This window comes from Hipposideros armiger, unplaced genomic scaffold, assembly GCF_001890085.2.
Source record: "Hipposideros armiger isolate ML-2016 unplaced genomic scaffold, ASM189008v1 scaffold_645, whole genome shotgun sequence".
NCBI lineage: Eukaryota > Metazoa > Chordata > Mammalia > Chiroptera > Hipposideridae > Hipposideros > Hipposideros armiger.
Genome location: NW_017731995.1, coordinates 983,959 through 999,063, shown reverse-complemented (window position 1 = coordinate 999,063; position 15,105 = coordinate 983,959). Strand labels below are relative to the sequence as shown.

Genomic DNA, 15,105 nt, shown 5'->3' with positions numbered 1-15,105 from the left:
AAAAAAAAAAAAAAAAAAAAGAGGACTTTCAGAACTGCTTCAGAAAGTGGCAAGAACAATGGGATAAGTGTGTTTGAAGCAAGGGGGTGTATTTTGAGGGGGATTAATGGCAATGTGTCTTTTACTGTAGTAATTATTTTTTATTTAAACATGCACCATATTTTGTGATCACACTGAATCAGGGGCCTGATTGGGACCCCCACTGTAGAGACCTCACCTTTCCTTGATCTGCATAGAGCTTAACAATCGATCATCCCCCTGGAATGTCCCCTGTCCCACCCAGTTCCCTGTTTTAGAAAATTACCCTGACACTTATGATTAATACCCTTATGCTTATTGATCACAATCTCTATGGTCTAGCGTTCTTTCCAGGCTAATCCCATCATTGTTCCTGGGTTGCTGACGCCACCATAGAATCACATGGCCACAGGGAAGACTCCAGGCAGACCCCGAGAACCATCACGTAGCCTCTGGAGGAACGCCCAGATTTTCCCTTAAAAGCCTCAAGCCAATCTGACAATGTTAAGGCCGATTTTGAAGGTGTTAACCTGCTGCCTTCTCAGACCACCGGTACTCCACTAATAAATGGTTATTCTATGACCCAATTCCTGTGTTGGTCTATTGGCTGAGGGGCGCAGGCAGCACGAGCCCCGGACTCGTTTGGCCTCTGGTTTCAACATCTGTATGCCATCTTTGTGTGTGTGTGTGTGTGTGTGTGTGTGTGTGTGTGTGTGTGTGTTCACCACCCAGAGTCAGTTCTCCTTCCATCACCATGTATTTGATCCATATGTCATATTGAGCTAAGGAGAAAGGGAGGTTATGGTTGGGACTCCAAAGGGCAGGAAGGCAATTCACATGGAGATGGAAAAGCAAATGTTTGGTAAACAAGTGTTTGCTGGGCCATCTTTAACACTAGGACACAGAGAGGACTTGGATCAAAACGGGCCTTGCTAGGTTCCTCCCTGTCTAGCACACTGAGTTCATGTTAAACTGTAGTTTTCTATGATGATAGCTCCCTTCCTGGAGCAGGTTCTCTATCTAAATTCTTTTAGGCAGTTAGTGAAAAGATCAAAGTTTCTTCCTGAGTCTTTTGTTTTTTAAAACTAAGTAGCTTAAAATAATCAGTATCCCAAAGAGGCATATTGGGGGTGGCAAACTCTGTTCCACCTCAGAATAATTATACAGCTTTTTTTTTTTTACTATTGTTTTTAATTAGTTTCAGGTGTACAACACAGTGCAATAGTTATCCTTTTTCTCCTCAAAGTGACAACCCCCATCCCCCAATCCACCACCCCACTCCCCCCCATATCATACATATCTATTACAATTGCCTTGACTCCACTCCTCACACTATACTCCACATCCCATGACTATATATATATATATATATATATATATATATATATATATAAAATATTCAATTATAGTTGACATACAGTATTATACAACATCAGCTTCAGGTATACAGTGCAGCGATCAAGCTTCTACCCCATCCATGAAGTGGTTTCCCTAACAAGACATGTGACCATAGGTTTGACAGTGTAGAATAAAGCTTTAAGCAGATGGTTTCTCAACAAAATTAACAGCTGTGTGAGTTTATTTCATAAAGAATTGTTTTGCCCCATTGCATTTCTATTTTAATGTCAATCTCATTTGTTCATAATTTAATCTTTTAAAAATCCCTAGGAGCAATGTTTTATTATTACACTAATTAACTTCTAAAGAACATTTTTTTGTTTCCTTTAGAAATAATCTACTCATTTTCACATTTAAGTGAAAGTGTTAGATTTTTATTTTTAGCATACCTGTTTCTGTAGCTCATTTGCTTTTCTGTCATCCATTATTTAGGAGTTACCTTGAGTTGTTTGATGTCAAATAACAATAGTACCATAAAATAAATATAAGGGCTTTCATTAAAGATATATAAGATACAGTATTGTCTCAATTAGTCATGATAAATTAAAAATGACATTCTTCCCAAAATGACAGGAAAAACCTCACTATATTTATCTCCGAATTTTTCTGTTAAGGTAAAGGAAAAGGTGTGGCTGCCTGTATCCCCATATTTGAAGGTAAAACTTCAAAGTTAATTTTCTGGCCCATCCCATAAGAGATTTGGAAAATGATGGCAATTTCCTAGATATCAAGAATTATAATTTAGTCCTAAATAATTCTTAAATATTTTTAATAAATTATTAGAACTGCAAGAATAGTGTCAAGTACAAATACAATGTATAAGTTTTTGTCACTTGTTATATTTAACTTTTCTATAGGGAGACTCATTGGTAGCATCGTTTACCTAGCAGTTTTTCTGAAATATGTGAGATCTTCGAAGGTTCCTGAAGATCCGTGTGAGGTAATGGTTGGACAAAAGAATTGAGAATAAATATGACATTTTTCATTTTAGACCATCTTCCCTTTTCAGTTGATTTACTTTAAATTTCACATGAGCTCTTTATGAGCAACAGATTGTGAGGGTAAACTATTCTCACTGTAGATTTTGCTGTGTTCGCACAGTCTAAGATTCCAGTTACCAAATAAAAACGCCAGCCTCTCTGGATGCAGAGATAGCCTTCATGCTATAAATCAATACACTAGCTTCTTATGTAAGCTGCTTTGAAGCCAGACATCCTGGAAAAATTTAACACCAAGAGAGGTGTGAACTTCCTCTATTTATCTTAATAAAGTGTTAACTTCAAAATAGTTAAGTGTTTGCTGTCTTATTCTAAAATAAAAATGTTCAGATCAAGTTATGGAAACTTAAATTACTTTTCATTTCTCAGTGTCTTTCTTAGGTTTTTTTTTGTCTGCTCTTTACTATATCAAAAAAGGGTTCTCTAGAACAAATTACAATGATTAGCAAAATAAATTCCTGAACATGAACTAAAAAAGCATTTTACAATACTGACAAAAGTTCTATCAATAATAACAATAACAAAATTCTATCAATAATTCTATCAGTAATAACAGCCTGTCTATCATATAATACAACTGAAGAGTTTTATGTGTTACTAGAATTACACATTGGCATAAAATGGGATTGGGCTTAGTTATAAAGCACTGAATCTGGAGTGAGATTTTCTGAGCTGATATCTTGGTTCTACTATTTACTATCTCAGACTTTCTTTGAGTAAGTTATGTAACCATCCTCTAATTTAGTCATCTGTAAATGGAGTGATAATGACACCACCTCATACAGCTGTGATAAAGGTTAACTGGGTTGATATTTCTATGTAAAACAGTGTCTGGCATGTGTAAATACTTCTTAAAAGATAAACTGAGGCACGTTAAAATTTTAAGAGTTTATTGGAGCAAAAATCAATTCAATTTGGGCAGCATCCCATCTAGCAGATACAAAGGAACTCTGAGGAACTGTACAAAATAAAAGACTTACAGGACAAAGGGAACAGAAACAAGGAAGTTATTCACTAAGCAAAAAAGTGGGTTGGTTATTGCAAGTTTACTTTCCTTTAGGGGATGGCAGAGGCAGATTATGTCACTAGTACTGATTAGGTGATTCCTGATTGCCTGATTTAAGAATCCATTGCTGGAAAAACCAAAACTATAATTAAGGCAAGTCTCAGTTTGGCGAAATGAGGCTTAGCATAAGCAGATGCAAAAAGACAATAGACAGGCTCACCTAAGTTAAAGATCGACCTTTGTCAATAAAGCTGCAGGCCCAGGATGTGACTACCAGCCACGAACTGCTTTTAGTTAGCAATTTTTATGTTCCGACCATCCTGTGTGCTTACTTTGAGTCTCTGAGTTTGTAGGGCATGCCATGCTGGCTTCCCCTGAACTTGTCAGGTTTAATACATGGACTCTTTTTCGTCCACATAAGGCAGTTTAGCCGAACTAGGAGAATACAAAGGTGTATCACAGCTGTCTTCAATATCTTAAGATCTATAAAATTCTTAACTAATGTGAGACCTTGATTCTGTTACTTTTGGAAACAGAAGTAGTTTCAAAATGCTTAAACATCTACTATTTTAACAAAGATTTTTTTCTACTTAAATATTTTTGCTTTTGAAATGGAATGGAATTTGCCATCCCAAAATATGTCTCTTTGGCACAAGGATTATCTTGAACTGGTTATTTTTAGGACTCAGCAGACACAAAAGAAGCTCTCTAAACCCAATTAGAACTTAGCTTTTTACAAGGGAAATTTTAATTTATAACAAAAATCTTCATTTGTAAGGGCATCTCCCTCTCTGTATCTGGAAGAGGAGGTTGACTAGATCTCTAGAAAGTCTTATCAGTGGAGAAGGCAGTAACTTAAATCTGTGTAAAACCAGACTCTTTTTCACTGTGCTTTTTCAGGCAACCTCCCCTAACTGACCTTCCCTCCCCTACCAATATGTCTTTTGTCTTTAGCTGGAGATGGCATTTAAGGTAATAATAGCTTGAGCCATTTTGGAGAGTTGCTCAGCTTTTCTGGTCTCCCTCATGTATACATGTTATTCAACTTCTGTTTGTTTTCCCCCTGTTTAATCTGTCTTTTATTACCATAACCTCAGATGAACTTTATTTCTTTAGCATGCTTTTTGCTTTAATCCAAACTTCTTTTGTTGTATTCTTAGTTCTCCTCTGAGCTCCTGTATCTCTGTCTTGAAATCTTCATGCATGGGGGTGTTTTTGTTTGTTTACCCAGCTATTTGATTCCATAGAAAAATACTTCAGTTTTTATCTACTCCATGTTAAAATATTTTGTTGGCTGTCTTTGTTTTTAGCTTTTTATATTCTTTTAGGACTTTTTGTCTTGTATGTTCCTTTTACATTGCTGCACACCTATCTGTGTGAGAAACCCTTCCTGGCCCTCGTAATCCATAGGTTTAATGTGGGAAGAGGCCAGAAGGGTACTTGAGGCTAACCTGAAGAGTGTGGTAAACTGCGTTATTGCAAAAATGGAATGTATGTAGGTTTTTCCCTTCAACTCCAACTCCCTTGCCACCATTCCACGAGGACAGGGAAGGATCACGAAGGCCTCTTCAACTGCACATTCCATCCTGATGTCTGCACAGAGTTAATTTTTCATTGGATGGTGTCCACCACTTTGAAAAAACCTGCTGCTCTGACAGATTTGCTCAGGATCTGAAGTGGTTGGTGATATCCCAGCTTTCTCTCTCAAAATGGTCCAGTCTTCAATGCATTTACAGCAGTATCTTTTATTAATATGTTTGAAAGCTTATGATTACTGGTGCTAATATCTAAGACCAAATTTCTATTGATCATTTTCTTTGTTGGAAGTGGGCAGTGATTTTGTTCCTCCTCTAGCTTAAGAATGAATGTTTCCATATGTCTCCATTGTGTATTTTTTTTTTTTTTAGCTGAGCCATCCTGCCACCTGTTGGCAGCTCAGCGGCAGCTCAGCGGCAGCTCAGCTCGGGCCGGGCATTGAACTGCTGTTGCTCAGAGCTCACACTCATGAGCGAGCTCTTAACCAACTGAGCCACTTGGCAGGCCCTTCTCCATTGTGTATTTTTTGTGTAGAGCTTTTACTCTCTTTTCTATTTTATCTATAATTACTCATTGATTCATAGTTTCTATCACTCTAGAGCCAATTTGTGTAATTTATGTTTCCCTAGAAAACTGTCCATTTTATTTAGCCTTTAAATCTTATTGGTGTAAATTTTTGCAGCCATTAACATCTCCACATCTATATCTCATTTAACATTCTACATCTATTAGGCCCCTTTATTTCTGATTTTTTTTTTTTTAGAAATTTTATTGGGGAACAGTGTGTTTTTCCAGGACCCACCAGCTCCAAGTCAAGTAGTTGTATCAATCTTGTTGTGGAGGGCACAGCTCAGCTCTGAGTCCAGTCGCCATTTCCAATCTAGTTGGCGGGGATGCAGCCCACCATCCCATGTGGGTATCAAACTTCCAACCTTGTTGTTAACATCATGTGCTTTAACCAACTGAGCCATCTGGCCGCTCCTCTATTTCTGATGTTTTTGTAACATCTTGGCTCACTCTGAAGATGTTAAAGTCTTCTGTTTGTTCTCTAAAATCTTGAGATTAACTTCTTGTCATATTGAGTTTGGTGACCTGTGTCAATAAAGCATATTTTCCTCAAAATTTCAGTGATGTTTTTGCAAGCTCCTCATATTTCTGTTTGATGATTTGTGTTTGCCTGGCTGTGGATGTACATTCTAACATCAGAGCTGGCCTCAGAGGATTGTGGGAGCAAAATGCTGGTAGTCTATGCCAGAAATTTCTGTCTGAGTGTGTCTGGCTCCAGTGATGCAGGCATTCACCCTTGCCTCTTTGCTCCGAGAGCAAATGCAGCTGATGGCCAGGAAAGGAGAGGACTCTGTCCAGTTATTCCACATACACTCACCCAAATAATCCCTCCCCTGGGGGCCTCCGCAACCGTTTGAATTTTACTCTGAGCTTGAGACATCGTTTGTTACCCTTCACATCTGCCACTCAACCCTCTACATGCCTTTTGGGTTGTGGTTTACATGAGCCTCTTTTCTGTCTTCTGTATTTAACTAACTCTTTAAATGATGTGGCTAATTGATAAGATATTCTGCTTTTCCTTCACCACTTTAGATTTATCATTTTGTAAAATACATATGGCCATTTAAAAGCAATTTGGGCTGGAGAGGGTTTTTATGTTTTGTCAGCCATTTTCATCCAATGGCTTTCTTCAGCACTTTCTATGATTTTACTAATTTGAAATGTGCTTTTTATTCTCTGACCTGGGTTAAACATTTCTAAGAAGGTAATGTAGTATCTTTGTGGATTTAATCTTGTCTAGAAATTTGGGGGTTTTAGTGGGAACTTTGTGAATGTTTTTCTATATGTGTTTAAGGGAAGAGGAAGCTTATGATGGCAGAAGAACGGCCGGATTATACCTTACACATTAAAACACAATAACTGGTGGTGGAAAGAGCTGAAGAATAGCATTAGAAATCTTATTATCTAATGACCCTAATTGAAAGGGGCCTTTTAAAACTTGTGATTTAGGTTATCTTGAGGGTTTTAGACATTTAGTTGTGCCCCTGTTTTTCATCTCTGTGGTAGTTATCACCACAGAATGCAAATATTAGGGTACAGGCATAGCAGAGATTCATCTCGGCAAAAATGTGGATATTTGCACTCTCACATAAATGGCTGTTAATCTTATGTTTCTTTTCATCAAAAAATGGAGGCTACATCAAAGATAACTTGAAAAGTCTAATATTAAAACTTGGAGCTATTTGAATATAATCAGACTAGGCAATTATAATTAGAATATGCTTAAACCATCAATCTACAAATATGACTCTTACTGTAGTGTGTATTTTATTATTTGATTCCAGGGAAAGTTGGGAAATTCTGAAGTTTACATAGACCTTTAGAAAGTATTACCCTGTTTAAATTTCTGGGAAGAGTCTAACCATTTTAATATTTCATTTTTCTGTTAATATTTTATAACTTTTTTATAGGCCTTTGGGATTTTTACAGCTGTGCTAGTAACATATAGTCACCTACTTGCTTTAAAGGAATACAAGATGGTAAAGGATTAATGAGTAAATGGTGAGGAAAGCACTGTCTGATAAGGTGACTTTCTCCAGAGACTTGAAGAGAATGAGTTTCATCAACATTTGGAAAAGCGAATTTCAGGTAGTATGTTTAGGATGTTTCAAAAATGGCCAGAAGGTCAGCGCTGTTTCACAGAGGGACTGAGGGGGCATATTAGAAAAAAAAAAAAAAGTGGAGGTGCTCAGAGGCCAGGTTGGTTTTGTTTTGTTTTTTAAAGAATCAGTCTGAGTTTTATGTGCAGAATCAGATGTAAGACAATAAGAATGGAAGTTAGGAAGCCATTTTAGGAGGCTGTTGCTTTGAAACAATGGGAGTTCCCTTTTGGGCCTGTTATTGTTTGAAAGTTGGCAATATCTTCTAGATATCCAAGTGGAGGTGTCTAATACGCAGTTGAAAAAACAAGTCTGCATTTCATGGGATTTACAATTTTTGGACATAAATATCTAGAGCTGAATATATAAATTGAGGAGTCGTGAGCATATAACTGCATTGAGAATTACAAGAGAGTGGTTGGTGAATAGGATATCAAAGTATTATAGGATGGTGGATGAACAAGAAGCTAAAATCATAATTAGAGGGTATTTTATTTTATTCTTTATTATCTAGTATCAGGTAATGTTAAATGATATTTTGTTAAATAAAGGTTTCAGAGTTCATTGATTCAAGGGCTTAACACTACCATCAAGATTATAGGTTGTTTGGGCCGGCTGAGTGGCTCAGTTGGTTAAGACCTCACTCAAGAATGCGAGCTCTGAGCAACAGGGTTGCTGGTTCGATTCCCAGCCTGAGCTGAGCTGCCAACAGGTGGCAGGATGGTTCAGCTAATAAAAAATTTAAAAAATGACAGTTTTTTTTTTTTAATCTTGACAATCTGCTCAATCATCAGTCACCACACACTGGCTTCATCTTAAATCTGGTTCTTTTTGGTTATTAAATGGCTGCTAGGAGTAATTGGTCTACATGTTTGTTTGTTTGTTTTTACTTGATACTAGAAAGAGGAGAGGCTGATTTGTCATGTTATCTGGACATAGAGAGAAAAAACATCTCTCCCAGAAGTCCCAGCAAATATCTCTTCACCTCTCCTTGTATTGCATTGGGTCACATACTCATTCCTGAATCTGTAACTGTGGCAAAGAAGATAGAGATTTTCTGATGGCAGAATAGATGGTTTGATATAAAGGATATCTGGAGAAATGGAAAGAAAAAGAGGCATTTCTAATAAAAGGAAAAAGTAGGAAGGACATTGATCAAGGTTAATATTGTATTTGTCAGCCTAATATGACTACAATTAGCAGATTATTTGGGTTATTTTTTTAAAAAAACTTTGGATGATTAGATATAAATGACAGGACAAAAAGAATACGTTTTCTTTTCACCATTTCCTGTCATTCTAATAGACTTACAAGACTGTTAAATAAACATGCTTCTAGAATTTGGACCTGTTCACACCATCTTAATATGAAAATAAGTAGGGATGGCAAAATATTTGTTTTTCTCCATCTGTTCTATTCTTCTATTCTGTTGGTTGTGCCAGACTCTGACACAGCAGTCTGGGTTGAATATACCCTAATTAAAAGGAAGTTTTTGAAATGTGATTATATGGTAATAATTTCTCTTCTGCTGTAATCATAGGAAAGATATCTTGGACTAATTTTTTACTGTTGAGAACTAGATAAAAGTAGGGCCAACACAAATGATATTTTATTCTCTAATTAATACGGTAACTATAGCCCTATCATTCTAACAACACAAAATCTTTGATGGGAAATTTGTGGGGAGAAAAGACAAACTGTCATTTAGACAGAAAATGTAACTGTTACTGTACACAAATGAAAGATGGATAAAATCCTTCAATTTTCATCAAGAGGGCCCTATAATATTCATTTTTCCATTTCTTGAAAAAAAATGTATGAACATAATGAATAAAGGCAGATTCTATTTAAACTAATAGAAGAAAGATCCAACAAAGTTACAAAATGTCTTTCTGTGTTAAAAATGCATTTTGAACTTTAGATGGTCTCAATTATTCCGAATAATGATGCATTTAAAAAACATGCAAACTCCTAATCAATATTCCATTATTTAAAACTATTTTTCTTTTAAAGATTTTATTGGGGAATTGGGGAAGGAGAACAGCATTGGGGAATTGGGATAAGGGAGCAGAAAAGTTTCTGTCCTTTTGTTCTTTAGTCTAGTTGTAGGGGACATTGCTTCACTGCTCCATGTTGGTGTTATCATTGTGCTCTTACCGGATGAGGCAGTCGCTCACCGGCCATTGGACAGCCTTTCACTGCAGCTCACGGCAGCTCAGGCAGCTCACACCTGCTGCAGCCTATGCCATCGCTGGTGACTCACGGCAGCTCTGCTCCAGGTCAAGCTGTTGTTCACCATCTTAGCTGCAGAGGACGCAGCATCACTGGCCCTCATATGGGTCTGAACCGGGGCCCTGCTGCTCAGAGCTGGCGTCCCGAGCCAACTCCTTACCAACCTGCCACTTGGCCGGCCCTAAAACTATTTTTTATACAGGTTTTAAAGTGTGCCTGTTTTTGATCTATCAAAAAAAAAGGGTAAAGAAAGAGAAAAATTTCAGGCTAACACATTGCTACTTGCTACTGTGCCTTCCATCTTTTAGAGTTGGACCATTGTCTTTTCAAGGCAAACTATTAACACAATTTTTAGTCTAAGATTACATCGAAATAAGGTTCTCAATATGAGTGTTATTGCAGGATTTTTCAGGACATATCTTCATGGTATAAAACGTAGGGCATGTACAAAACAGAATCTCTAAACTCAAGACATAAACCTCTCCTTGTACAGTGTTAAGAAGTTGAAATATCCTCTTTGATTTATTTATCTTTCATGTTTGTAAATTTTTAGCAGGTCTTTTCCTCTTATTTTTCTTCATCTCCCTTCTGTATGTGCTGCCTCAATTATACTTGTATCAATCTGAACATAAATCAAGTTCCTGACTTCCTTACAGTAACTCAATAACTTTACTTTGTTCAAGATTTTTTCTATTTTGAATGGGTGAATGGGGGACAACACAGGCTTCAAAGCGTGACATGTCTTTTGAGAATCATGCCTACCCTCTGGGTTTTTTATGGTTCCTCCTCAATTTTTCTCTCTCTCCACCTCTACAGAGAAACCTGAAGAACCAATCATTTTCTTAGGCAATCTGGTTTTTACCACACATAGGCACCTGGAAGTCTTGGCTCTTTCCTATAAGCTTGTCAGGGAAAGTTTTTCTAGATTAACACTCTGTTAGTGTTTAGGAATGCAGTTTTTTTCATCTCAACCTATATCTTTGGTGTGACTTAATCAAAGGTTATCTCTGTTGAGACAGCCTATCTCGGCCCTGTGCCTTTTAAACATTATGAGCCACCCAGGTGTCACACGGTGTAGTCCAAAACAGGAGAACCACCCATTCCTCTTCATGATGAAACCTTGGCCGTTTTTGCTTAGTCCCTGCCTTTCATCACACATTTGGACTGCCTGTAATGCTTACTGGCTTTTAGACTTTTATTTTTTTGTTTCCAGCCATTTTTTCCCTTAGCGAATGACTTGCCCCCTAGCATTCCTCTTAGATAGGGTTTTTCCCCGCATTTGATTTGAAAGAAATTGGAAGTTGTGTACTTTTAGTGCTCATTTTTTATTAGTGAGAATCTTAGTTTAACTTTTCCTAAAATTAAGCATTTTTATATTGTAGATTTTATATCAAAACTTTCTTCTTTGCACCTTTAAAAACTACAACTTGTAACAGTTATTCCACTAATTGTTAGTCTTGGAGTAGCTTTTATGCTGCTTCAGTAGATATAGAAAAATAGTAATGAATTGTTTTGGCATACATGACTTCGTGCCTTATCTGACTGATTCAAGCTCTCTTCCCCCCCCCCATATTATCTTAAATTGTACTGTATATTCATGTTCAATTTTCTTAATTTGTAGAACAAACTAATTGCTAATGTGAGGGAAAGCAGTCGAGGCTCTGGAGCCATATGCATTCTCAGCTCTGCCAGTAATTAGATTTTGAAAAAGAAACAAGGTTGGAATATGCTTGGATTTGTAGAAAGTGTTTAGGTCCTAAAGAAATTGGAATAATCACAACAATAAAAGCAGTTATAAATACTTCTGTTAGATGTCTTCACTACACTAGAATGTGGACATTTAGGGCCGGCCAAGTGGCACGTTGGTTAAGAGTTGGCTTGGGATGCCAGCTCTGAGCAGCAGGGCCCCAGTTCAGATCCCACTTGAGGGCCAATGACGCTGCGCCCTCTACAGCTAAGATGGTGAACAACAGCTCGACCTGGAGCTGGGCTGCTGTGAGTCGCTGGCGATGGCGTAGGCTGCAGTGGGGCTGGCCGGCAGTGGGTGTCAGCTTTTGTGAGCTGCTGTGAGCCAGTGAGCGACTGCCTCACCCGGGAAGAGCGCAATGATAATACCAACATGGGCCAGTGAAGCAACATCCTCCACAACTAGACTGAAGAGCAAAAAAATAGCAACTTGTCTGTTCCTCCTCCCAGATTCTCCAACGCTGTTCCCCTCCCCCAACTCCACCATAAAATCTTAAAAAAAAAAGAGGACATTTATAGGCTAAATGGAGAAAAACAAAGAATTTTAATAGATTCAGCTGCTAGAGGAAAACTAGGAACATGTGGCAGCAAAATGAAAACGCTTTAAAAATAAGATGAGTAAGAAAGACTAAAGAGTGTCCTTTGGTCTTAGCAACAAAGAGGTCTTCAGTGATCTTGACAGTGTCATTATAATGAGGTGGGGGTGTGGCAAGATGAAGAAGTGGAAGCCACAGAGAAGGAAAGAGAAACATTTTTTCCTGAACATTTGTTCATTCAACAAATATTTAGCCCCTACAATGTGCCAGGGGCAACAGAGGTTCTACGTAAATAACAGCAAATAATTCTCCCTGCACTTAATAAGCTTAGGCTGTGGAAGAATGTGTTTAAATGCTGATGGCAAAGAATAAGAAGGAACAGTTGAAAACATAGTGACAGAAGACACAATTGATGGAGGTGAAATGAAAGTAGGCAGATCTCAGGTGGAGGGCTTCATTTAGGAAGGAGGAACAGTTATTTCTGAGCTGAGTGAGGCCAGGGTAGGAAAGAGGAGAGCTCCTGAGCCTTAGCACGGTTTTTCTCAAAAAAAGTCTTGTCCCTTGTGGTTTATGCATGGTGTATGCATACAGGGGTGGGCTAACACCGAATGCTTCCTGCCGAAAAAACTTACGTTAAAAATAGCTTTTCCTCCAAGCAGCTGATATTTTAGTTCAAATTAGCCTTGGAAATACTTATGTGATTCTTTATTATTGTTTTGCACCGAGGTGGTTTCCCTTCAACGAGATGATCACAGGCGTGAATCAGATACTAGGCAGAGGATTCACATTTAACAATATCTTTCCAAAATGTATGAGAGACCTTAACCAAGGAAGGGATGGGGAGGGCCTGTAGGCGGACCTCTGACATCCGATGTCAGTTGTGAAAGCCCTACGGGAAGAACTCCATGGTTATAACAGAACTACAATATATTGTTGTAAACCCCCCACCCCCACGCAACTGAACTCTTTCCCCGTATAAAAGAGCTTCCTACTGTTTGGCTCCCTTTTTGCAGGTGGCTTGTCATGCAGCAGGTTCTGGATTACAAGTCTTTCTAGCGCTGCCCGCCTGAATCCTTTTTTTGCTGAAGGAATACCTGGTCCACTTTTTGTTTGCGGTGGCCTGTCTTAATTACACCACAAAATCATAGCCCTATAAATAAACGGAGAGGTTAATCAAATCTGTCTGAAAACAGCATTATTTCCCTGTAGAATGCAAACCTGGGTGATCGCTGGGGTAGGGGACGGAGAACTGGAGGTTAAAAGAAGGGCGCTTCCACAGGAGCTTCCAAACCACCTAACGGAATCTCAAATCCCGCCCTGGTTTTGGAATAGTTTTTAATTGGTTACAGGATTTGGGAATCAGGCCCCGCCTGCGCTGCGGGTTTCTCGGGCCCTGATCATCGGAAATTCACAGGGGGGCGGGGCTAAAGGGAGCGGCGAGAATTCCGGGCGGAGATCGGACGGTTGTCCCATCATCCCCCTGGCGCCGCACCCTCTACGTATTTCGTATTCCGTGAAACTTCCAGGGCATCTTTTGATGTAGTCAGCCGTCACGCATTGTGTTTTTCTGCGGGCGCGGGAGGGAGCGGCACTTCCGCCCTAGCACTCGTGTACGCATGCGTGAGAATTGAGCGACCGGCGTGCGTGTGACGTCACAGGTGCGCCGATCTAAACTTGTGCTCTAGGGCGCGGTGAGTGAATCCCTTGGCTGATTTGCAGTTCGTTGCATGAATACAGGGTGGGTTGGGACCTGAACTCGTGTTCTAAAGAGGCTGATTTACTTTAGAACAGTATTTGATGTAGTTATTGCAGAGAAACTCTTCATACGTGTCTTTATCGTGAGCCTACTGTGTTCCGCATCTTGCCTGGCGTTTCGGGAGCAGCTTATTTGAGTAAGTCCCTGTCCCCGCCCTCACGGAGCCCTGCCAGCTTGGGGAAGGTTGGTGCATACACATTAAAATTAAGTGTTGACTAGTGCGTGTCCCAGTCAAGAGGTTTGAGAAATAAGATTGAACCTACAGTGTGCAAGTTAACATCAGTTAAATAGTTTCTTTTCGATTGCTGGAGGGAGGAAGCAACATATATTTTGGAGTAATTTGCTTTAGGTGTACAGTTTGCGTACACAATATAAACACTGTCAAAGGGATTAAAAAACGAAACCAAAACTTTTCAACCCCCCCTTCTCTTCCCCAGTAGCTTGTACATTTTAAAGCACAGTGGTAAGGCAATAACGTTAGCGCAGTTTGAACAGATCCTAAAACTGGCCTTTTCGAGGTACTTCTTTAAATACGACACTAAATAGAAAAGGGTTAAGTTTCAATGCTTAGGAGAATGCGTATATTGATCCTTGTAATAAAACTAGAATAATCCCACTGCCCTTCCCTAACCCCCAAACGATAACTAACTTAGAGGAAAGGAATAGCACTGGTCTTTTGTTTCAGCAGCCAGATACCAACTTCCCTGGTTGAATTTGCTTTGGACAGCGTTGCGAAGCACAGCTGATATGCCTCTTGAATTAATAAAAGAAGTCAATGGGGTGCCTGAAGTTAAGCTGCTAAATAAATTACAGAAAGTCGATTTCAGATCCCTGCAGGCAGGCTGTGATTATAGCCAGAAATATATCCAGGTAAGACTTTCCATAACACACGATAGTCATCTTTTGCTTTTAGCAGACTGTCGTGTGTCTATATGTGGTTTTTCTTTGAATTTCTCTTGCTTAGTAACTGAGCTTCTTTGATCTGTAAATCAATGGGGTTGTTTTTTGTTGTTGTTGTTTTTAATCAAATTAAGGAAGTTATAGGCTAATGTTCCTTGCAATTTTTTCCCCCTCCCACATTATTTATTTCTCTTTTCTCCTTCCAGATGTTAATTATATGTTTGTTTGTATGGTAGGCTGGTAACTATTGTCCTACAGGTCTCTGAGGTACTGTTCCATTTTCTTCCATGTTGTTCTTTTTTTTGGTGGAGAG

General features: G+C 38.7%; 1 protein-coding gene across 1 annotated transcript in view; it reads left to right on the top strand.

Moving 5' to 3' along the window:
• The first annotated feature begins 13,577 nt into the window (after nt 1–13,577).
• The window catches only part of POT1 (protection of telomeres 1), an 84,576-nt gene continuing 83,048 nt past the window's right edge, over nt 13,578–15,105 (top strand). Inside the window, exons 1-2 of the mRNA XM_019625919.1 lie at nt 13,578–14,028; nt 14,578–14,762. Of these exons, the coding sequence (XP_019481464.1) occupies nt 14,640–14,762 (123 nt within the window). The 5' untranslated portion in view covers nt 13,578–14,028; nt 14,578–14,639. The remainder of the gene's footprint in view (nt 14,029–14,577; nt 14,763–15,105) is intronic.